Source organism: Betta splendens, chromosome 21 (assembly GCF_900634795.4).
Source record: "Betta splendens chromosome 21, fBetSpl5.4, whole genome shotgun sequence".
Taxonomy (NCBI): domain Eukaryota; kingdom Metazoa; phylum Chordata; class Actinopteri; order Anabantiformes; family Osphronemidae; genus Betta; species Betta splendens.
In genome coordinates, this window is record NC_040899.1 from 7,430,452 (window position 1) to 7,454,709 (window position 24,258).

The 24,258-nt window shown below is 47.8% G+C and overlaps 2 protein-coding genes and 1 long non-coding RNA gene across 3 annotated transcripts in view; 2 read left to right on the forward strand and 1 right to left on the reverse strand.

The window, feature by feature from the left end:
• The first annotated feature begins 260 nt into the window (after window positions 1-260).
• Window positions 261-4,523, forward strand: LOC129603519 (uncharacterized). The gene is made up of 3 exons (XR_008693421.1): window positions 261-424; window positions 1,811-2,038; window positions 3,728-4,523. It is a non-coding gene; the product is annotated as an uncharacterized LOC129603519 (long non-coding RNA).
• Window positions 4,524-8,382: 3,859 nt separating this feature from the next.
• Window positions 8,383-10,338, forward strand: rpe (ribulose-5-phosphate-3-epimerase). Its single transcript, XM_029137650.3, has 6 exons — window positions 8,383-8,574; window positions 8,885-8,964; window positions 9,068-9,207; window positions 9,286-9,420; window positions 9,713-9,799; window positions 9,883-10,338. Exons 1-6 carry the CDS (start codon window positions 8,453-8,455, stop codon window positions 10,003-10,005), a joined length of 687 nt encoding a protein of 228 aa, XP_028993483.1. The 5' UTR covers window positions 8,383-8,452; the 3' UTR covers window positions 10,006-10,338.
• A 7,842-nt stretch (window positions 10,339-18,180) lies between these two features.
• Window positions 18,181-24,258, reverse strand: part of LOC114846875 (immunoglobulin superfamily member 3-like) — a 49,745-nt gene continuing 43,667 nt past the window's right edge. Inside the window, 4 exon segments of the mRNA XM_029136073.3 lie at window positions 18,181-18,352; window positions 18,354-18,568; window positions 18,654-19,100; window positions 20,444-20,854. Coding sequence (XP_028991906.1) covers window positions 18,317-18,352; window positions 18,354-18,568; window positions 18,654-19,100; window positions 20,444-20,854 — 1,109 coding nt within the window. The 3' untranslated portion in view covers window positions 18,181-18,316.

Here is a 24,258-nt window from a genome sequence, read left to right on the forward strand (position 1 = left end):
GCTGGAAGGGACTCTGTTGGAGCGGCGAGTGTAAACCAAAAACGTTCGGTTTCAGGGAAGGAAAGGGCTTCAACCACTGGAGCTGGAAGGAATTACAGAGTGATCATTCTCCGCAAATGTGTCACTGGAAGCCAAGCTTTGAAATTATAAATGGTAACGTGAGCCCGCGGTGTTTAAAAAATAAAGCATTTGCCAAGTAGCAGCGCAGGAATGCTGCGGGGAACAGAGGCGAGCAGTGTCCACGCTAACCTGCAGGAACATCTGGACCGCGCAGCAGCGCTTCTCATGAAGTGACGCACAGGGAACAGCCAGTCCCGTCCCAGGAATCCAGCATCTCACACAAAAGGACGACGGACGACGCCGAAGCACCTTCAAAAAAAACAAAAACAAAAAGTCCAGCGCAGAACATGAAGATGTTGCCAAGGTAATGACACGAATGACTTCTTGTTTTTCTGGTTGGTGTAATAAGACGTTGTTCACAGGTTCCTCTTATCCTTTGTGCGCGAGTAAAGAGATACTCCCCCTGGTCATTGCCACAATCATCCAGCAGTTGTGCTTTATGGATTAAGTTTCAATTAGGTATTCATGGTTTTGGGTGAACATTGTATTCCTTCCTTGTGTTACAGAGATTTGAGTGACTGGAAACACACACACACACACACACACACACACACACACACACACACACACACACACACACACACACACACACACACACACACACACACGCACACACACACACCTGTCAGTGTCAGGAGTCAGGAGCTTTTTTCCTTTTTATAGCATTGTACAAGTCCTACCTACAGTAACACGGGTGCCAGCAGCAGAAGACGCCCCGCGCCTATGAACAACAAGGTGCTCTCACCAGATTCCAGATTTGGTGTGGTTGAACTTTGTCTCACCTCAAGAGGCAGAGCAGGGACACGGCAGGGAAAACAGAGCGAGAGAGGGAGAAAGAGAGAGGGAGGGAGAGAGAGAGAGAGAGAGCGAGAGAGAGAGAGAGAGAGAGAGAGAGAGAGAGAGAGAGAGAGAGAGAGAGAGAGAGAGAGATGACGAGAGAAGACGAGAGAGGATGAGAGAGAGCGAAGAGAGGAGAGAGAGGGAGAGAGAAGGAGAGAGAGAGAGAGAGAGAGAGAGAGAGAGAGAGAGAGAGAGAGAGAGAGAGAGAGAGAGAGAGAGGGGAAATTCCTGCCAGCGATCCACGAGTGTCTTAATACCACAGGAATGTGCCAGTGATATGTACATGACTATCATCACCGCTGCAGATGCTGGAGCCAGATAAGGCCGGGGCGTCCTAGGCAACCGGGACGGTTACTGTTTGTTCCCTTTTGTTATTGGAGAGGAGCACGTAGCAGCACGACGTGTTCTTCCCTGCACACAAACCTACATTCAATTTAACGATGTTTGATTGTCATCCAAATAACGTATTAAAGAGTGTCCTCAGAATGTGTGTGGTCTCCTAACGAGACCTAAAGCATGTTGACATATGTACAAACATTTACTGTAAATATTCACATCCTTAAGATAATGGACAAGCAATTTGACTAAAACTCAGCACTAGATAACTTCATGAGGAAATGTACAAAATAAAGACATGATATCAGTACAGAGCGTTACACTGGGTTCACTTCACAATTTTAGGATAGTGAATAGTGATGTTTTTCTGGCACTGTAGAAGCTCACAAACCAACCCGTTATTTGGAAAACAGAAATTTTAAACAAAGTCACTAACAATTAAGCAAATGACCCGACGGACCGGTTATTTCACTCAAGGGAAATCCACCCTGACGAGCCACCTTTCCTCTTCCAGCGGACCTCACATGACCCAGCGAGGGAACACCCCGTCACAGCCTGAAAAACAGCCCTGATTCGTTCCACCGCTGAACTCCGCCGCCTTCCAAAAACCTCGGGTTGCGTTTCCCTGCATCCGTCAGAACGCTTCTAAATCAGCGAGCGAGATTCTGATCGGGGCTGGTGTGGATTTGCGGAACTCCCTGTCCTGCTGATGGAGAGTCTGATATCTGCTGGCAGACGCTCTGTGAGTCGATTTTTCTCTCTAAATACGACGAGAGGCCTCCTGACAAAAATAAAAGATAAGTCCCTTCACTACAGAGCCTTCACCGCTCAACGCCCCATTAATAACCAGATCTATATCCTTTATTCGCTCCTCCTGAATTTCCCTATTGACAGCACCGCAGCCCTAATGTATTTTATACAGTGCACCAACTCATTGTGTGCGGCTGATGCGTCCCCTTCGCTCGCTCAATGAGCAGAGCAGACCCCTTTATTAGCTGCTATATATCCTGGCCGCCTTCCAGACCCCTCTGGTAACACACTTAAAGAGGCCAGCGTGGGCCAGAGCCTGAAGCAGTTCCACTCCAAACAAAAACACATCAACAAAGTCAATATTTAGGTTTTTATGTTGCCAGCCAGCAGCAGGAAGAGGGGAATAAAAGACGGGGAAATGCCTCAGAGGACATCTTAGGGCTAAATGAAAACACTTGGATGGCCGGCGCGGGTGGAGGCCCTCTGGTCTGCGTCTCCAGAGCGCTGTAACCCACCACGCGCCTTCCCTCACTTCCGTCCACGCTGTGTGTGGGGTTAATTGGACGGCAGGAGAACGCATCAGGGTGTGTGTGTGTGTGTGTGTGTGTGTGTGTGTGTGTGCGTGCGTGCGTGCGTGCGTGCGTGCGTGCGTGCGTGCGTGTGTGTGTGTGTGTGTGTGTGTGACGCGCTGCACTTGAATATGTGTCTGGCTCTCGTTCGGGCATCGGACGTTTCCCGCGATAACCTGCATTCGAGCGACTCGCTGCCAAAAAGAAATGGAAGCTTTAATTCTCCCTAAGCTTCTCGTCGGCGGCCGCGGGACCCGCTCGAGGCTCCGGGAAGACGTTTCCTGACATTTTGAGTGGCATTTCGTTCCTTCGATTGCACATCTTTCTGCTTTATCAGCAGAGGGAGCGAACGCGTCACCGCTGGGAAGAGTCTGTGTCACGTTAGGAAACACTGACACTGGCTTCTGCTGAATTTCACCGTGAATGTGAAACCGTAGCCTCTCTTGCAAAAGTAATCTTGATCTCAAAGAGATTATCTGATTAAAATAGGTTATAATACACAAAGGTAAAGCTGGAGAGAGAGCTGACACCCTTTAATTGATATTTAATGCCTGGTATATATTGACCAAGGTTGTTTTTTACTACATCTACACCAGTTTTAGTTGATATCTGCACAGTGTTGTGAGTTGCCACTGACTTTTTACTCTTCTTTTAATTAAACACTTTTTTCATAATTTCTTAAATTAAATTGACTTTAAGTATGGACCTTCATTAAGTCAAATTGTATTGTCACAGCATGTCAGTGTGCAGCATGAGGGTCTCTCCTCCCCGGAGACTCATCATGGTCAAACCCTGCCAGGAGAGCGTTTGACCTCAAAGACAGGAAGTGAGAACGTCACAAAGATTTAGTGCGAGTGTGTGTGTGTGTGTGTGTGTGTGTGTGTGTGTGTGTGTGTGTGTGTGTGTGTGTGTGTGTGTGTGTGTGTGTGTGTGTGTGTGTGTGTGTGTGTGTGTGTGTTCAAGCCTGTGAATTAGTACATATGTTTCAGCTTGTATACATACAGCAGCATCTGTGCATCCCAGTTATTTGTCTTGTGCTGCGGCGCTGCTGAAATCCACGGCGCTCTACAGAATTTGTTGATGCTGCGTGACTGTTTGGTTTCTCTCCACAGTGGGTCCAACAGCTGTCAGGAACACCAGATGGGACCTGGAACCACACTCTGACCACTCGTGACGCTTCGCGCTACTTTCGCAACAAATTTATTTTCTCAGAAGGCGACGGAGTTTCTTACATCATCCTTTGGTTTCACAGCTTATTTCTGCTTGTTTCCTGCACTGGATTCTTAGCATTATGAGCATTTATAACTTTTCATCCACCTTTAGGATGCTTCCTGCATATGAAGACAAACTATCTGTGCAGTGTTGGTTTTAATACATACAGCTCTGCGTGAAAGAAACCAACCTTTAAATACGTTTGAGAAAAAGTGAGTAAACATCAAAAACATTATTACAAAACATTATTACAGGGAAAATGTCTTTGTCCAAAGCGAGGAAGCAATTTTTTAATCAAAACCAGATTTTCCTAAAGCAGCTTAAGAGCTCATGAAAAAATCATGCTAAACCCTGGTGTGCTTTTTCCACATTCTCCTTGGATGCATCTCTAAATATTAAAGATTAAATCAGGTGGATTGGATTTTTTAATGAAGTCAGGGGGAAGCTTTGCTCAAATAAACCTTCTCAGCGGGCCACAGGTATTAAATCAAATAATATTGTGAATAAATTTGTGCTTTCATTGCTTTTTAACCCCATCCTGTCATGTTGACATATTACCTTGTGGTCCCACTTTTAAATGACGCTTTGTCCTCTGTGGAGCATTAAATAATGAAGGGGCGATAGATCCATTTGTCCCTAAAGAGGGTTTTCACAGGCAATTACAGATAAATGCTGGTTATTGGAGCTCTGAAGTGTGCTGTGGTCATGGTGCAAGGGCTGAGGTCAAGCCAAAGAATACAGGCCATGATGTGAAGTGATTTAATGCTTAAACAAATTGCATTAAAGGAATTAAGCTCTGAATACAGCTTTGTAGAGGTCACACCCTGTGAGTGCACCAGGGTATAATGGAAAAGCTTTCCACAAAACTGAGAATCGCCCAAATGGGCAGAAGCCATCAGTTTTTCCGCTTTTACATAAAAGCTTGGATCACTACTTCACCATCCTGCTGCGTGAAGAGAGACAGAATCCTCTCCTCCCTCATCTTCCTGGACATCCCACCTTCAAAGAACACGAAGCTTTACACACAGCCCTGTGTCCTGTGACCCCTTCCCCAGGGGAGGCAAACACATTTGATTGGGAAAACGAGCCTGTAGCGGACGCTTTCCTTTCCGCAGCGGAGCCCCACCACAGTGACATAAAGGTCAGGAAGAGTAGAGCCACGCTGCAGCCGCTCCTCTGTCTCCTCTGGACCATCACAGGGCAGGTTTATCGCTGTCTGTTTGTTCAGCAGGCGGCAGAAGGGAAGCAGGGGAAGGCGTCAATCAGGATAATACCGGAAAAGTTTGGAGTTGAACCTAGCTCTCAATAATGAGTGCAAAAATAAATGTTCCTGTATCATAAAGCAGGGTTAAAAGCCCCATAAATCAGAGGAATGTTTATAACACGAGGAGCACTTATAGAGGAATTCCTTCCTAGGTCCAATCAACCATTCATCCCTGGAGGATATGACACAGTTTCACTATAATATTTTACACTTAATCTATTAATAAATTAATTCATAGCCGACAACTGAGGCTCCGCAAAAGACTGTGAAACAAATGTTAACACGTTTAATGCTGCTGTGTAGCTGTTAATTAGCCACCTGTAATGTCTAAATCTGGACCTCCAGAGGAAGATGAAAGTGCTGGTGAAGCCAGATGTCAACTTTGTGAAGAGGGTTGGAGCCGTGTGGGAACACTGTGGGCTGAGAAAACAAATATTCATTTGAAAAGTATGTTCTCGCTGAGAGATGTATAAGCACGTCGAATGCGTCCGCACTTCAGCAATGTGAAAGTCCAGAAACACAGCGACGGTTAAGACAGATTTCAAAGGAGCGCAGGGAACCGGGCTGATTAGGAGGTTTATCAGCATCGGCTCACACTCGGCCCAGAGAGCAGACGTGAAGACGTTTGTAATTGTCTGTTCACAGATGACTGAGATGAGGGAATGCAAGAAAGGAGAAACCTTTCATCCACACTCATGAGGATCATACATCACACCCTGCATAAATACATAGAAAAAGCACACACACACACACACACACACACACACACACACACACACACACACACACACACACACACACACACACACTGGACCTTGATGACTTTAATCAATTTTGAAAGTTTCAGCTTTAACACTGATTCAGCTCAAAGCTTTGGTTCCAATTTATAAAAATTAGATAAGCTTGTATTACAAAAATGACAAACTCTAAATCATTTATCAGCTCAACGTCGTTCTGTTATTTCTATTTTCATTTTCAAACAGCTTTTTCCTTGCAATTTATATTCCACTTTTTCTGTCAAGATTATTTCTTTTGAGTACAGTTCTTGTTATTTTGGAGTCTATTTAAGATCGTAAAGACAACAGAGAGCAGTCTGACAGCATCCTGAAAATGTCATATTCTTGAGCTGCTGCTCTTCTGCTAAACCAGAAGCAGTGTTGTAAACGGGCAGCGTGAGTAAACAGGAGCCCCAGGTTGACTGAAACGCCCGCTCTGGGTTGTTTACAGTAAAGGTGAAGAATGTGTCCTGGCGTCAGCTGCAGGACTCAAAAGAATGACCTCTGGTGAGGCTGAAGCACAAATCAGCCGCTTTGGACAGAACAGATCAACCTCGAGTGGGACATCAGACCAGACAAATTATCAAACCACTCTTAAATATCCAATTTCCACAAAATATTGTTTCAGCCAACTTAGTTACAGATGTATCACCGGAGCTGCAGTGAATCTATGTGGGCCCCTCTCCCATCAATCCTCACTGAGGAGTCAGAGAGACACTCACCGCAGAGAGTTATGATGGGGCACTTCTCTATGGTCAGACTTATAAAGCGCAGCCTCTTGCAGCCGAGGCAGGACATCTAAGCCTGCAGCTTTTTACAACCCTCCCCAGAGGCTCCTGAGGCCCCGGTTTTCTGTGAGGCCGACTTACTTCGCTTCGCCCCTACTTAAAAACTGCATACATCATATTTGTAGGCGCATGCTACAGTTTGCCACCAGGGTTTCCATCATCGCCGCAGCAACGCAAAACGCTGGCAAGACTCATAAATGTCAGATTCTGTTTGGTCAATGTGGGAATATGAGTGAGGCTCTGGAGCCTCAGCAGAGAGCTGCTGCAGAGAGGCTGTTTAAAAACCTCAGCCTCCTGCTTTTTATGAGTCACGACTCACTCGCCTATCTGAAACATTATACAACTCATGCAGGCTGTTGCCTCGACCGCGATCATGACAAGACGATGGAAAGATGCCTCAAAATTGAAGTCTGTAGATAACGTAGGCTGGGAAAAAATAGTAAGTTGAAAATATGCAGGTAGCACAAGTGGAACATGTGGGACCTATTATTCTGTAACATACGTTCCCTCTTATCTGGAAGCTGTCTACACAAACCTGTGTTGGATCACCATGTATTTGTCATGACAAGATCAAACTGATAAGGCATCAGGGTTAAACGAACTGCAGGCCTGTAAAACCAGCTAAATCAGATTTTTCAGATTGTCTTTTATTACCAAGCTAATGTCTGTTTATTAGTTATTAATAAGCTGGTGTTGGGCAATGGACGGGTCATTTCTGCGTAATGGTTAAAGTTCCAGTGTATTTCTTTTTTTAGGTTTACTTCCTTTTGCAGAGAAGTATTCCTTTTTTTTCTCAGGCCTTCATATAACAACGCTGTAAACAAACTCTCCAGTCTCTGCACATCCAGTAACTGCCAGGACTTTATCAGTGTATGTTTTGCCAGACTCCAACTGTGGATCCCCACACATCTGTCTCCTGTTGGCACCATATGTGTAAAAGTGTTTCTTTCATCCGGGCAGTAAAGTTTGAATTGAATCTACATTTATGACCTTACAGTCTGCTTTGAGTGATGGCACCACCCAATGACAGAGACACAGAGAGATGTGGCTGACAGAGACAGGCGTCTACGGGAGTGAGACGCCTTGAGAGGAATTTGAACAGTTTGGCAATTTAATGCTCTTCATCAGCAAACAAACTGTGTCCCACATTACTTAACTACGTGCCCTATTAGACTAATACCAAGCTGCGCCCCACATTACCAAATAAGAAGTCATGTTACTAAAAAAAGGTTTTGGATTGTAAGTACTGTGGAAACATAATGATTGCAGCTTTGCAGGAACTTGTTTCCGATCATCATCAGCAGACATTAGGAATTTAGAAATGTGCTCAGTAGGAATTGTTTACAGGAACTTACATAATTCTACATTTAGTGTTATTCTTCCACTCATCAAAGCTCCCTTTGTGTAAATGACAGCTCATTACCCACATGAGTCGAGCGACATCTAGCGTCAGGAAGCAGGTACTGTTCTGCTTGCTCAGCGGAAGTACGAGGCCAGAATAAAGCGGCGAGTCAATGTACCCAGAAACAGCTGGACCGGAAAAGAAGCCAAGAACAAATATAATAATGTCTACACGAAGACAGAAATTATAAAAGACATTTTAATAATGAAAGAAATAAATTAAATTGCCACGATGTTCTTTTTATTTAGCTTTTTTAGTTGTCTTACTTATTCATACTACCACTGAGCTACCGCTGCTCAGGGCTTTATTTTGACAGTCACAGCGGATGTTGTTTCTCCCGTCGTGCTTATTTTGACCGGCTGCCTGCCGACAGAAGCGGCAGCAGCAGCACCAGCATGGCTTACAGCGCTAGGATCGGTCCGTCCATTCTGAGCAGTGACCTGTCCTGTCTGGGCAGCGAGTGTGTGCGGATGATGGAGTGCGGCGCGGATTACCTGCACCTCGACGTTATGGACGGGTCAGTTCGTCAGTAGTTAGTTCTGCTCCATGCTAACACCTAGCTAGCCCATTGGAAGTTTGCTGTGAGCGCTAACGCGGCTAGCAGCAAGAAGCTAGCTACAGTGAATTAGCCTCTAGTAAGTTAGGCTGCGACCATTTATGTCCTTCTGTATCGACAGAACAACACATGTTACTGTCTCTGACCTGCTGACAACAGACTTGCGTCATCCTCACTCCTGCCACTTGTGCAAGGGGTTACTTTGCTGCTGTTGGGCAACATGCTAGTGTTACACTGTAGTGAAACTTTAGTTTTTGCTTCCCCTCTGAAGGCATTTTGTCCCCAACCTAACGTTTGGCCATCCCATGGTGGAGTGCCTGAGGAAGTCCGTAGGCCGAGACCCTTTCTTTGGTGAGAACCCAGCTAGGCCTCCGTTTACTTGATGACCTGACCGCCACTGATTGATTGGTGAGTGGTGCAGTGGGCTGCCGTATTGTGACTGTCAGTGTTGCAGACATGCACATGATGGTGTCTCGGCCGGAGCAGTGGGTGAAGCCCATGGCTGCAGCTGGAGCCAATCAGTACACATTCCACATAGAGGCCACCACCAACCCAGGAAACCTCATCAAGGAGATCAGGGAAAGCGGCATGAAGGTGGGGATCTAAAAGGGCACCGTACACGAGACAGCTGTGCTGTCGGATGCCGACTCATTAACACTGTAAATGCTGCAGGTGGGTTTGGCCATTAAGCCTGGCACTACGGTTGAAGAGCTCGCTCCCTGGGCCAACCAGATTGACATGGCGCTGGTCATGACCGTTGAACCTGGCTTTGGAGGGCAGAAGTTCATGGAGGACATGATGCCAAAGGTACAGGGGGAGGAAGGAAAACACCATGAGCACCAACAAGCTAGATCTCCTAACTGAACACACAACAAACCAGAGTGCACAATATTTTATTTGTGCATTATTACACTGGGATTGGATGAGCCTTGGTCAGTGCACTTATCAAGTCAACAATGGACCAAATATGCATATAAAAAGAAAATACTAAGTTCTTATACTCTGTGATACATTATAATTTCCCCCAGTACATCATTATATTGTTGTAGAACCAATGTCCTGCATGTTTTTAGCTCTTTCTTCCCGTGTCCGTGACCAGGTGAGCTGGCTGCGGAGTCAGTTTCCTTCTTTAGACATTGAGGTAGATGGAGGAGTCGGCCCTGACACCATTCACAAGTGTGCAGAGGTAACGAATGCGAACATTACTCACCACTTATAACCACCTGATATGATTTAGTGAACGTCTCGCTGTGTCCATGTTTGCTGCAGGCAGGAGCCAACATGATCGTGTCCGGCAGCGCTGTGATAAGCAGCGACGACCCTCGCTCGGTGATCGCTCTCCTGCGCACGGTGGTCGCTGAAGCGATCCAGAAGCGCTCGCTGGACCGTTGAGACGAGCTCCTCTTGGCTACTCGCCTGTGAAAGTCTCACACCGCAGCAGATAGTGGACCAAACTCAAGGCAAGGGTCTCAGCCAGAGCAGGGGGCTTCTCTGGAGCTATCGTGCTAAAAGCTAAATAACTTTGATGTAAGTGAATTTGCATCGTGCCTCTACTGAGCTACAGTATGAACTTTATCCTGTCCTTCCATAATCTCCTCTTTGAACAGTTAGGTCAAAGTAAGTCTCAATGTTTTGAGATTGGAGCTAGAGTTCCACTGATTTCACATATGTAAACATTCCTGAATGATCTGAATTGATTTTGCAAATAAAATGGTTCAAGAAGTGCTTTTGTTTACTTCTTTTTGAAATCATGTTTAGTACATAAAACAGTTTGGGTCCTTTTTTTCTTCATTACTCTGCAAATGTTGTACAGTTTTCATTAATTGTTTTTTTTCTATTAAAATGTTTCATGCGTACAATGTGTTCTTTGCATTTTGACTTTGGGGTTTATTTTTTACAAATTGGAAAACTATGTAAATTGTTGGAGAACTATCCAACATGTTTAAAATAAATGCACAGTCACACACTAATTGTGTGCAAGAGAAGGATGTTTAAAGATGATGCAAACAAGAGCTGTATATTTGGTCATATTCTGTATCTGGGGCCTCAGCAGGAGAAAATGCCTCCTTTTGTAGGAGGGATCTGTCTCTGGCCTGGTGCTTATTTTTATTTTAACCCATCCTCCCAGGTCCTCAGGTATTAGTCCTATAACATTCTAATAAGTAGGAACGGTCTGAAAGTCCCAGTCAAGTAGAAATAATTGGCCTTCTCTGATTAGAGAAGGTCAGGAGGGTGAACCTCCCTCAGAAACCTTTAGAGTGGAAGGACATATTTCTGCACTGCAGCAAAGCGCTCCACGAGTCTGGGTCAAAAAGCCTTTGGCAGAACCGCTCCACATTAAGACAGGACAAATAAGATAATAAGCTGCTGCTAGGAGAGAGCGGTATCTACATTTATTGGAGTAATTGGGCAGAATCCTGTTTCCTTTGCGCACTCAACAGCAAAGACCTGGGGCATTCTTAATCACACAGAAGTCGACTAATGAAATTGTAAACATATATTATTAATTTGTGTGCGTAAACAAACATCTTACACAGCTTTGGATCTTAGACACGCGGTGCTGTAATCTATTATGTATCCAGACTTCCTGGTGTGAGCAGCCCCACTGACAAAGCAGCAGAGGTTTGGCTTGATGCTGTAATAGAACTGGACAAAACTACATTTTAATTCAAACGACGCTTCCTCTCAATCTGCGTGCACAGCTCTTCTTTCTGTTTACTCTGCACCTGTTGCTGTCGTAAGAAGTCGCAGCGGGCTGTGATGCTGCCACTGACCATTTAGTTCAAACAGGGAGAAATTCAAACATCTGAGCGGGGGCATATTTTTTTGGGGGGGAATCAATATGTAATAGTGCATTTGTCAAACCACGCCGGGATGTGGCTCCCTGTTCCCGAGGACACCCAGAAAGACTAAAGACACGTCTGCAGCATCTCTCATCTCTTTGTCTGATGAAAGAATCCCTCCTGTCAATGAGAATCACCGACGACATGCTTCAAACTGCAAGCAGCTCGCGCTCAATAATGCAGCACATGTCTGCGAGGCAATTCACCGGCTGAAATATTCATGGCTAAAATCTGTATTTTCATTTCAATGTCACATACGATTGCGGACAATATAACAGATAATCTCCCCCACACACACACAAGGGCCCCGACGGCGCACGCGTGTGATGTTTCTGACTTTATGTATGATGCATGCATTAGTAAATCACGCGGATATCTGGAGTGAGCGATTTCTCTTCTAATAGGTGATGACAGGCATTTTGTCTGCCGCTGTCACCGCTGCCTGGGAACGACAGGGACACAATTCAGCGAAGGAGCAGTCGGCACCTACACAGGCGCCACGCTCCTTAAGGCATGTGGCGGCGTCACTCTCCGCTAATTGACAGTCGCTCCTCTCTGCGGAGGAGCTCTGGCTGCTCACACACATGACGGAAGAACGGGCGAGGGCCGGTTCAAGCGGTGGCACATAGACGTAAAGCGTACATGCTGGTCCCCAACCTACGCGTCATGGGAGATCCGCCACCTCTGGTGCCATGACAACCACATCTGAAGGCGATGTCATCTGTGCTAATAAGCGCTAATAGATAGACAGACGGCTGGGGCATGGTGGAATAGTCAGAGATCCACTGGAGCCTGGCCTTTCCTACTGGTTGGCCACATCTTTTACAGCAAGTCAGTGAGAATGCGCGCACACACACACACACACACACACACACGGAAATGTAGATTGAGGCAGAGAGCAGATAGCGAGTCCAGAAGAGATTTCACACCAAAAATAAGTCAGGCAGCCCGCATGTAGAGCTTTTGATCTTCAGAGCGCTGCCGTGAGGGAATGTCTCAGTCCTTGGTGGAGGTGTGTGCAGACTTCAACGGAGCTCCGGCGCACAGTACAAGAGGGTGTGATCACCAAACAGCAGGCGCCACCAAAGGCTGCGCTGATAGGCCGCGGGGGCTCCTCGCCCTGCGAGCACCAGCACCAGCACCAGCACGGCCCAGAATCCACACGCAGGGTGTGAATAAACATTATGGAAACCACAACCACATCCATGATCACGGGAAATGAGACCGTGTATAAAGAAGCCTTATTAAAATATGCTGTTTGATTTAGCGGCCTGGTCTCAGGGGGACGTGATTTTTACAGCTCCTTTCTTTTTTCTCCTTCTTGTCTCGCACTTTCTTCTCCCATTTATTTTGATCCTGACGCTCCCGCTCGCTCGCTCTCCTCCTCCCGTCTCTGAAGGGGCATCTTACAGCACAATTATATCTTTCTGCTTGTCACCGCTCGCTTCGCATGCTACCGCTCATCCCGAGTCACTTGAGGCAGCATCGTTGCAGATTAACACGCTGAGACTCTGCAGCTTGTTTGCACTGGCTCAACCTTCTGCAACACGTCTGCAGGTGGTTCACGCGAGGAGGCTCAAACCGCTGTTTGCCCCTGTTGCGTCTCAGCTTCCACCTAATGCATCGCTGCGAATGCCTGCAGGTGCATGAGGAGCTGTGGCAGCGGTCTGACGGATCTGAGCAAATGGGAGTCGTTGCTGCATCACGTCAGATGGACGCTGTGGTATGAAATGTCAGCTTTTAATCAGCAAAATATTTTATGAACAAATACCTGGAGATAATTTTCCCATCAGCCTCGGCTTTTCACTAAAATAAATGAAGACGCCTGAACTCTGTGGGTTCTGGCTGCTGCCTTCAGCAGGAAGTTCAGGACTAAACTGTCGTGGCTAAACTTTTCTCTGAGCAACGGAAGTCTCGAATCAAGGTCGACGCATTGATTAGGTTTCGCATTTTCATTTAGGTTCGCACTAAAACAAATACGACAGCCGACGTCTGGAGCAGTTAATTAGCTCCACATCTGAATCTTCAGGCTTCCACAGGGCCCCAGAGAGACGAGACTAAACGCAGAGGTCCCTCAGGAATAATGCCTTAGCAGCAACCTTGGAGTCAGTTTACTAAGACAGAGCCAGTGGAAGTACACACAGACTTTAGTGTCTATCAATTATGGATGAAATGAGACTATTCCGGCGTGTGTTTGTAAATTTGTGCATGTTTTTTATCCATAATAAATGATGTGGGAGCCTCAGGTTCTTGTCTGAATGTCAGTAGGTGTGATCTGAAGCGCACGTGAATCATTTTAATAACTGCTGACATTTCCCAGTAAACTATCTCTTTAATCTAACAGACCTCATTCCTCTTCTGAGCTGACAGATGGTGCATCTATTCTGCCTCCACTTTATTGCTCACTTTGCCCCCCCCCTCCCCCCTCACGTCCTTGAGCCACTGAGATCAAAACCAACGCGCCGCTCCGAACGTGAGCGCTCCAGTCCGAGCCCGGTTCTCCTCCGCGTGCCGTGACTCAGCCGGTGACGGCGGCGTGAGTCACGGCACGCGGAGGTGAGATGGACGGGCGGCGCGCGGGCCTCGGCGGACCATGCGCTCTCCACAAGCTGTTAAATCCGCCGCTCTGCTTCACCTTATGTCTTCACCCCAACAACAGAACCTGTCTGTCCAGCTTATGGGCCGTAATTTATGCTGAGCGCCGTGTTCAGAAGCAAATATTTCCGTCTGTTGACACTTGCGTGTTATTTCTGTGTTCCAGTCCTTATGAAGCCGTAGCCAAAGCAGGAGAATGCAGCAGCCCCTCCCTCACTGGTAATAAATCCTAATCTATTTGCCTGACTGCCCCCCCCCAGGACACACACACACACACACACACACACACACACACACACACACACACACACACACACACACACAGGATCGTTAAGCATTGTGTGCTCGTGTGTGCCCTCTGGTGTCCGCATCCTCAGCGACGACGGCGACTTCGCGAGCGTTGCTTACTTTTATGCAAAGCAGATCCTCGCTCACGGGGCGCGCGCTTCACAGAACTGAGAAAGTGGGACAGGGAGACAAAGAGCGAGGATATTGTGAAGTTGCGATGAAACTGGCAGTACCAGCGCGCCTGTTGTCAGCGCTAGCAGCATAAATAAATATCCGAGCGTTGGACCAAAATAAATTGTTTTGTCAGGAATTGACCAAATCCTCTCACAAGGGAACCCGACCATCACAAAACTGAGAAAATGAGCCCCGAACTCCATTTTTCCTCGCAGTGAAAGCTGCACATCACCTTGATTTACAGCCCGAAGGCAAGCATTTGTTTCAGCTTCATATCTCAAGTTCCTGTGGATTCATGGGAGGTGGAGTCAGAGGAGGTGGATGAATGGCATGGACTCATGCTTTATGGCTGGCGAGGTGCTGATATGTGTGCGGGGTGATTTGCTGAGGTTAGAAAAGGCCCAGCGGTCGTCATTCATCCTGTGACATGCTGACCCGAGCGCTCGCTGCTCTTGGTCCGGTTGGACGGACTGGTGGAGAGGCCGATGTGGACGTGCGGGGGAGGAAAACCTTTAACTGGAGCGTCTCAAGGGTCAGATCCCCACACGCACACAAAGGGTGCATCGTTTCACAGCAGGAGGTCCTCGACGAGCGCTCGTAAAGAAAACAGAAAGATGCACTGAATGTATTTTATTGCAATAAATGGACAGTAGCAGAGTTGCCTTTTGAACGGCCACGACGGCAGCTATTTGATAGAAGAACAAATGAAAAGAGAACACGGTCATATAAAAATACATCACCGAAAAGAAGGTTCCACTGGCTGAGAACGGAAAAAAAAAACATCATCACAAACTATTTTACACCTAAATCTGGAGCCAATAAACAGCCAATACATGCAGGCCTCGGAAGGCGGCGTCAATACCGTCCGCTCGTCTGGAGGAACCCCGGGAGGCAGCGGTGGACGGGATAGATATTATTACTACAGAGCCCGTCAGAATAAAAACCTAAATAAATAGATCATAGGTCCATGATGTGACGTTGCTCCGCTATCGCATCACGGCCTTGCCAAAACCTGTCAGCTCAGAAACCTGACTAGTGTGGAGGAAAAGTGTCTGTAAGGAGAAAACTAAAACACATCAACATGTGCATTCCTACAGTATAACTGTGTGTTTTACACCACACACTGTAGGAGTTCGTGTGTTGCGGTCTAATTGTAGGTGGACTTCTCATTTTCCCTTCACGTCGGCGTTCGCCTCACGAAGGCTGCGAGAGTCGAACTGTTGCCTCATTAGCTGCTAAAGTCGCAGCGTTCACTGTGTGGGCTACTTTCATTGTATGCTGCTTTTATCTGGATGCTCGTGTACAAGGGTTTGAGTGCATCCACTAACAAAGACCTCTTGTAAAGATTGTCTGTCCCCATCAGAGCGTCTTCATAAAAACACTTGTGAGCACGGGTGGTAATGAGCACAGGCAGCGGATCAATCGTCAACATTTGTGCCTCGCTAAAAACCACCAGCACTTCACCTGTTGGATGTGGGCTTCGCAGGAGAAAACAGCTTTTAGCATTAGCATCGGCTACGATAGTTTAGGCTTTTTTTTGACACAAATCCGTTTAATGAAGTGCAGCGTAAAAGCAAAGCATTTTAAAGACAAATGTGAGCAATAATATCAAACGTAATCTCCACAACACCCGTTCTGGAAACAGATGAATTCACAGGTTCAAAGGGCGTCGTTGGCAGTCGGACTCGGAGGGCGCCGGGCGCCCGGGCTCGGGTGTGGGGACGCGGGCCGGGTGCTGTGGGGCGGGCGAGCGTCGGGGCACTGCTCTGTCACACAAATACAATGCTCAAAGAGTTGAAAGTTTACAAAACATCAAAAATTCCTCCTGAAATATTGTCATGCAATATACGTGTTGACACAATTGAGACAACGAGGTCAAGTTTTCGTATCCAGTCTGGCAGTGATAGGGTTAGAACCGGGTCGGGCCGAGGGTTCCAGGGAGGGCGACAAAGACCTCCGACCCGCGTGCCGCGAGCGAGGGGAGCGGAGGAGGACGCCTGCGGCTGGAATACGTGAGGAGGAGACGTCGTAACAGTTCAGTTTGACTCGTCTTTGATCAAACGTTCTACCTAGTTTTACATCACACTGCACTAAATAAACGCGACTCGAGCAAAGAAGAGCATTAAGTGAATCCATTTTTGTGACTCGTCTGTTCAACTATTGTACATGTACAGCCACGGCAAATTTCATTATAGGTATAGATATACAGTGTTTTGACACTGACCAAACTTGACAATCTGGTATGAAATGCTACACACTGCAATGCGCAGGACATATCTAGCATTTCTACTTCTACCACATTGCCAACACACAGGCTATTGACATAATCTGCTTGGTGCAGTTGCCTGGCAACACAAGCAGCACAGTTTTCAAAGACTTTCAAAGCAAAAGGAAAATCTTACAAAGCTATGCAAAGTAGTATAAAACAATAAATAGAAAAATCTTTAAAACAAACACAAAAGTCAACCACCTGCCCACTGGTTTGTTTTCTTATGATGTGAAGATCACAATTTTAGAGCTTCTCTACACACCCACACGTAAGCAATCTCCAGTGGGGTTCTGAAAAAACAAAAAACAAAAAAAAACAAAAACTAAATACATTTTTTCATCTAATATGCATCTTTTGAGCTTCTGATATATTGTATAATCGAGCTAGAGTGTTCACACCGGACAACTTAAATAAATGTGCAAGAATCTAATTTCAGTCAGTGACCCCCCACTGTGCAATTTTAGGACAATTCCACTGATTTACGGTGAGAGTAAGAGTCGTCCCTTTGTCCACGAGGCCCATGAAGCCACAGCGGGGAGCGAGCAGACATTTGTTTTCCTTCCCTGACCCGTTTCTCTTTAAACTTCATAAGCGTCTGCAGAGGACTGTGTGGAGACAAGGTGGACTTGGCACTGAACAGCATCCCCCCGTGTCAAAGCACATATAGCCTTAGCAGAAGAGAGCAGTTCATTTACCCTCCATCATTTCCGACCTCCCTCCGTCCCTTTCTGTCGCTGTCTCTTTCTAAAGGGGAGGGGGACGGGAGATAGAAGAGTGGAGCAGTCTCTCACTAAGGCCAGAGTGTCTGGCAGTGTTTAAGTGGTGCACCGGGACTGCTTTCTGTCTGCCAAGGCAAATTCATTGTGGAAGCAGGTGGGCCAACACACAGACAAACATCCTCACTTAGGACACAGACTTGTGTGTCCTTGCCTTTGTGTCCATACAGGCTGGAAACCAAGTCATCAGCTACGGAGTCAGTGGGCGCAGAGCATCACTATGGCAACCAACATAGTGGGCCAGGCTGTGGCCGCTCTTGGATCAGTGTGGAGACTTTTTTGGCATCCGTTCAGTGCTGGAGTCGATCATAGAGTTCCTTCTCTTAAATGTTCTTCCCCACTTTGCCAATGATCTCCTGTGCGCAGTTTTTTTTTTTTTTCGCTTTGAAAAATAGACAAATATTTAGAATAATAAAAAAAAAGTCAAAATGCAGCTATGAGATTTCGTTTCACGGGAAACAAAAAAACGAGAGGCTCATAAAACTCTCTTGCCCTTCAATTAACACTCGCACGCTTAATGGTGCCGACGGCAACCGCACGCACGCAAGCTCGCACGCACACACGCACCCACACACAGCTGTTAACAGAAAACGGGCAGCCACCAGGGGAGGGGTTAATAAACTGATCAACTCATTGACTAACTCGACACAGCGGTGAAAGACGGTAAGGTCTGAGGGTGGAGTCCGGTTCTGCTCCCTGGCATTGTGTTGGCTGGATATGCGACACGAGAAACTGGGGGGGGGGGGGGGCGACCCGGCTTAGTCGACGGAGCCGGGGTGCAGGCTGAGGGCGGGGCGGGTCCAAACACGTGGGGGAGTAACTGAGGTGCGGCTCCTTGATCCACAGCAGGGGGGCGCCGTTCTTGCCCTCCTGGCTCTTGCTGCTGCTGCGGCCCCTGAAGCGGACGAGCAGCACGGCGATGAGGAGGACGCCGAAGATGGGGAAGGGGTAGAAGAAGACGAAGTAGAAGAGGGACTCGTTGGAGCACACCACCGACTGGAGGGTGGACACTGTGGACAGAGGACAGGTAACGGCCTGCGTCAAGCTGTCCGCACCTACTGTGCTTCTACTAGACTCCAGCGGGCGCTAACTCACCTTGTTGGAGGACGTTGACGATGGTGAAGCCGGAGTCGTTGGTGGCCAGGCGGTACCAGGCGTTGCGCGGATTGAGCAGCCACTCCTCCACGTGGCAGTAGTACCTGCCCGCGTCCGTGGGCCGCGCCCCCTGAATGGTCAGGCTGTACTGGTCTGAGGCCAGCCGCTCGAACTGCAGGCGGGAGTTGGGCGCCGCCTCCTCCCTGGGGCTGCAGTTCCCGTTCCCGAAGACGGCGTCGTGGCCGATGGAGAACACGCACTCCCGCTGGTTTCCGTCCCCGCCCGGCGGCTCGTCCTCGTCCGCGCCCTCGGAGCGCTCCACGTACCAGGACACGGAGAAGCGCGAGTCTCGGGACGACTGGGAGGGAATGCTACAGCCCAGGCGGATGGAGGCCGACTCCTCCACGGTCACGTTGGACTCCAGTTCCTCCACCTGAAGCCGAACCTCTTCAGACGAGCAGATCATAAGTGACACAACAGCTCTATTAGTATTTAGACATCTTAATTATTCCCAACACAACAAGTAAAAACATCCAACATCCACCGCCAGTTTTCCGGTTTTAACAAGGTTAGCGCCTGCCCCGCGGCCACTGTCTGTCTGTGCGCTCCTGCCCTTCAGGGCCGGTACATTGACCCACTTACGCCGCAGTTTCTAAATAAATAGCAGTAAAGGCCTGGTTTGCTCGAGTTTGATTCGTCTTCTTGTTGAAACCAAACTAGATCAGAGCAAAAAAAAAACAATATTCGACAGGCGGATTTTTCTGGATGTATTTCTTTTCGCACATTAATGAAAATCCACTGTTTATTCTACTACTTAATTAAAAATGTGAAAAACATTCTAAAAGTTTAAATCCATAGGGTTAGGGTTTTTCTAAATATGTAATTATTTCTTTATAATTAAGTTTGTGAAGTTTGCGACCATGTGCTAAATAGTTGGTGCAGTAACAGAATTACATGAATCGATACTAAACCATAAACAGCAGGGTTCTGTGCTATGGATCTGCTTTGTGCCCTGTCGCCTCATCGCTTGTGATACTGTCCTCGTATTTTCTTTACCCTGCTGGCATACGACCAAATGTTTTCATCCTCATGCTCTATTTGGACAGATGCCACTCCAAGGGTGTCTCTCTGAACTATAAACAGGGCACCTGGCACAACAACTGCTATGTATTTTCTATTTGGGCAAAAAAGAAAAACGAACAAATGAACAAACAAACAAACAAACAAACAAATAACTGGCACCTTTAACACAGTCACAATAAAAGAGAATGTCAAGGAAGATTGGTTTGTTATAATGAATTTGCATTTGGGGACATGCAGCTTTATTTCCAAAGCATTGGAGGAAATGTTCTAAGACTTAGAGAAACAAAACAGCCGAGTGGAGAACAAGATACAACGAATGAGGTACTTAAGAATGAAATGGTGGGATGTCAGGGTCTGAGTGGCAGCAGGTGCATCATGGACAACAGGACTACTGTAGGTTTGTGCTCATGAGGCAGGATTTGCCCTCTGGTGTGGCAGATCACAGCTGGCATGACTTGGACCTGCTTTTTGCCACCTTGGCTCTGCCTGAGGCGAGTGTAAGGTCATCAGAGCAAGGCAGCCACGGAGCTCAAAGCAGAGCGCGGTGCGGGAGGGAAGGTGAGGGGAAAAGCAATTTGGAGAGGGCACTGGCTTAACGAGGCTCAGCCGGCCGAACGCCGCTCTGTGTGGGGGCGACGCGCGTCCGCCGCCTCCCCGCAGTGGGAGTAAACAAGCGTTTTGGGCCGCGGCTCCGGCGACGCGCTCACCTGGCTGCCGGACCAGAACCCGCGTGAACCCCGAGGACTCCCGGGAGAGCCGGTACCAGGCTCCATCTGGGTCACTCAGCCACTCCTCCACCAGGCAGTAGTAGGTCCCAGAATCGCTGCTCTCCGCCCTGTTGAGCGTCAGCACGTAGAGGCGCGGCGACAGCCGCTCGGCCTGCACGCGCCGCCGCAGCCTCTCCTCGTCGGCGTAGGCGCCGTACTCGAAGGCCCCCGACCGCTCGATCCGGAGCAGGAGCTCGTCGGCTTCTGACCCCGTGGCGTGCTTTACGTACCACAGCACGGCGTGCTGGGAGTCCTGGCTGGTCTGGGAGGTGATGGAGCAGTTGACCCTGACGCGGCTGTCCTCCAGATACACCTGAGACTGGTTGGTCTTTAGTACTTGCAGCCTGCTCTCTGCAAAGAAATTCAAAGGAGAGGGGGGTTAAAAGGGGGGGGGGGGGGGGGGGGGGGGGGGGGGGGCGAAAAAGAAACGGCACACAATCATTCCTTTGGGTGTGGGAATATATGAGCGCCGGTGACAGGTACACAATGCAATTTTTGTTTTGTGACACACGACCTGTAGCTGGGTTTATTTCTGGTGGCGGCAGGGCAGGAAAACATAGCGGCGTGTGGGCGGGTACAGCAGGTGACAAAGAGACAGGAAAATATGAAGGAGAGGCGAAGCAGGAGGAAGCGTCAGGTAAATCAAAGCTGAAAGAATGAGAGGTTTGTTGGTATCAAGGTAGAAATGCGGGATAAGATGCAGAGCAGCAGAAAAGACAAGGGCTGTGGATATTATTAGGTGAGATACAAGACAAAAGCCGGGCTCAGGGCCTGCCAGCGAGAAGGAATGTGTTTATAAAGTCAAGCAAGGACGGGAAAAGAGCAGAGGGAGGGAGGGGATGATAGAGAGGTGTGACTGAGATGTCAGGAAGCAGCCGAGGCTGCCCTGAGTGCTGTGACAGGATTGGTTACAGTGACATCGGTTGTGGGATAGGATTAGCTGCAGGTACATCAGGTGCAACCGCGACCGGAGCCCGGCTGTCAAACGCTCGGGGGGAGGATTAGTTCACACGGAAAATGGAGGAAACACACGCACACGCAGGCCCGACACAAGCTGTGAGAGCGCAGACACAAAGCACAACAGAGCTCCACGACTTACATAAACAGAAATGTGTATTTTGAGACATGAGGTTTGCTGTAGTTTATGGGAGATGAACTAGGACAGCGACGGTTCCTCAGGAGATCCGAAGCAACTCAGGTTAGAATTAACTGCTAAAAGACCGAGACGCGCGATTACAAACACCACAACGCTTGAATCCCAATCAACGCCTTCCTCCGACTTGTTGTTTTATTTACAGAAATCGACAGGGTACATTTAGACCTGGAGCGTAGCTGTGGTGCGACACTCGGCGCTGTTTGCTGCCCGAGACCAGTGCAGGGAAACAAATTGCCTTAATTGATCTCCGCAGCAGACGATTATGTCACCCCTCCACTTCTAGCCAGCAGAATCACGCACCTATTTCTAGACGAGGGGACCTGCAAGACGGTCGGCGAACGCACGGATGAAAGCCAGGCAGTGACTTACACAGGAAGGAAATATGCCTCAGAAGAAGCGGTACATTCGCCTTGTTCTTACTGTATGTGGGTCTAAAGATTTGAAGGTTGATTGGTCTGTCTGCTATAGAAGCTCAGTTCATTTGCAAATGGTGAAAAATGGTGTCTTCCACTGACCCCTCTCTTCAACCCTCCACGTCCAATGTTCCTCTGACGTTCATGAATCGCTGGCTGCTTCGACTGAGCCCGAGTGACTGACTGCCCACGGTCACAGCCATCTGTCCTGAAACCCTCACCCTCGTCCACAGATCGGCCAGACCGTCGCTCGTAGTGATCGAGCACATTTGCATCCTACGTACAGCGTGTGCACATTTGGTTGCATGGCTGCGAGGCATCACCAGACCACCCTGTAGTACAGCATCGCTCCGAGCCAGCATCCCATATTAGTCAACATTACTGCCTCGGCAGCCACTAGAGACTTGGTAGGAAGCCTGACAATCTCCCCATCCGGAATTACTGCAGAGCCTCGCAGAATCCTGGCGTTTTTTTTTTTTTTTTGCTCTTTTGCTGATTTACCTCCGAACCTCCTGAAGTGGAACCATGCACGATTGGATTGGCACAGTACAAAGTAATTCTCTGCTGTTCCCATTTGAAGTTCGAATCCGGAGCCAGGAGAAAATCTGGGGGCTGGAAGCCTGTTGCCGTACATCAGTGTTTACAGAAACGCTTTTTCAAAGCTAAAACAGGCTAATTATTCAAGCCCTATTAGTCAGCATCGCAAGCTATTACGCGTTATTATAACCAACCACTCACTCAAGCTACGAACAAGAAAACGGACAAATATAGTGAGGAAGCATTTGGCAAAACACAATACTCTTTTCTTTTGTCCCCAAACAACTTTAAAGTCTCTGATCCCTGTTTAATGCTTCCATGCTGTGAACTGCCTCTGAATCAGAAGCACGGCTTCACAGAGCGGCCTGTCACATCCTCTGACCCGTGGCCACGCGTCCCACGGAGCGCGAGCTTCCTTTCATCAGCGCATCAGCTGACAAAAGCGGCGGCGAACAGGCAAAAAGTGTCCGTACGACGCATCAACAGTCACTGTTAGGGCGACTCCACGTGTTGACGGATGGATCAATCGCACACAAGGCCGCGCGCCACGCGTGTGCAGGTCCCTCCACAGTCAGCATACGCGCCGTGCTGTTGTGTGTCAGTGGTGCCGCCGGTGCCCAGTACAAGTGTGATCGCATGTTCTTTGTTACTGTGCTCCTGTAATGAGCCTCAAGGGTCATCCACCAAATAATAAAATCCATAATTGGAAACACAAAGGGCTTCCTCTCTTTTTCTGTCTGCTGGCCTTTAAAGCAGCACTTCGTCTCTCCTGTTGTTTCACTTTTGTTTATTTTCTTTAGAGAAAAAAAATGGAAAATGGCTTCATAACCAGGTAAAAGAGCAAAACTTAAAATAACGCTGACGTTGAGCTTGAGGTTAAAGATGCTGATAGCTTCTTATACTGTGGTTTCCAGGGCAACGCTTTCACCACCATCAGCGTGGCATAGCTAAGATGCCGTTATGGGTCTTCCTCATCTGATCTTCCAGTAAAACAGGGGCTTTAGTTACGCTTCCATTACACAAGCCATAATAAAAAATTAAAAAAAAACGTTAATCAAAAATTATTTTATTTTGTGGACGGTAGATGTGTTGCTACAGTAATGGCCCTGTACACACCGAGTGCCTCCTACCATCCCAGCTCCACTGGAGATACTGGTGTTTCAGCAGTTTGTTGAACACGTCCCATCATTAGAGTACAAACACACACACACACACACACACACACACACACACACACACACACACACACACACACACACACACACACACACACACACACACACACACACACACACACACACACACACACACACACACACACACACACAGTACAGACAAATTGGTCTCTCCCATGTGTGCCCAATTTGTCTGGTTTAACAGCTACAGGAAACTGCAGACTTGAGACAAAGCTGTCTTTATTCCTTTTATTTATCAGTAGAAGTGCGCGGACCACAGTGTTGATAAGGAAGCAGGGCAGCAAAGTGCCCTCCAAACCCCCAGAAGCCTCACTGTACAACTGCTGTTTATGAAGCAGAGCAGATGAAAACAAGTTTAGGTCCGGGGGGAGGAGAAACGTACGGCTAAGGATGCTACTGTGGCGTGTCAGTTCGCCCTCGCCAAAGTGTGTAACACAATTTTAAGATAACTTC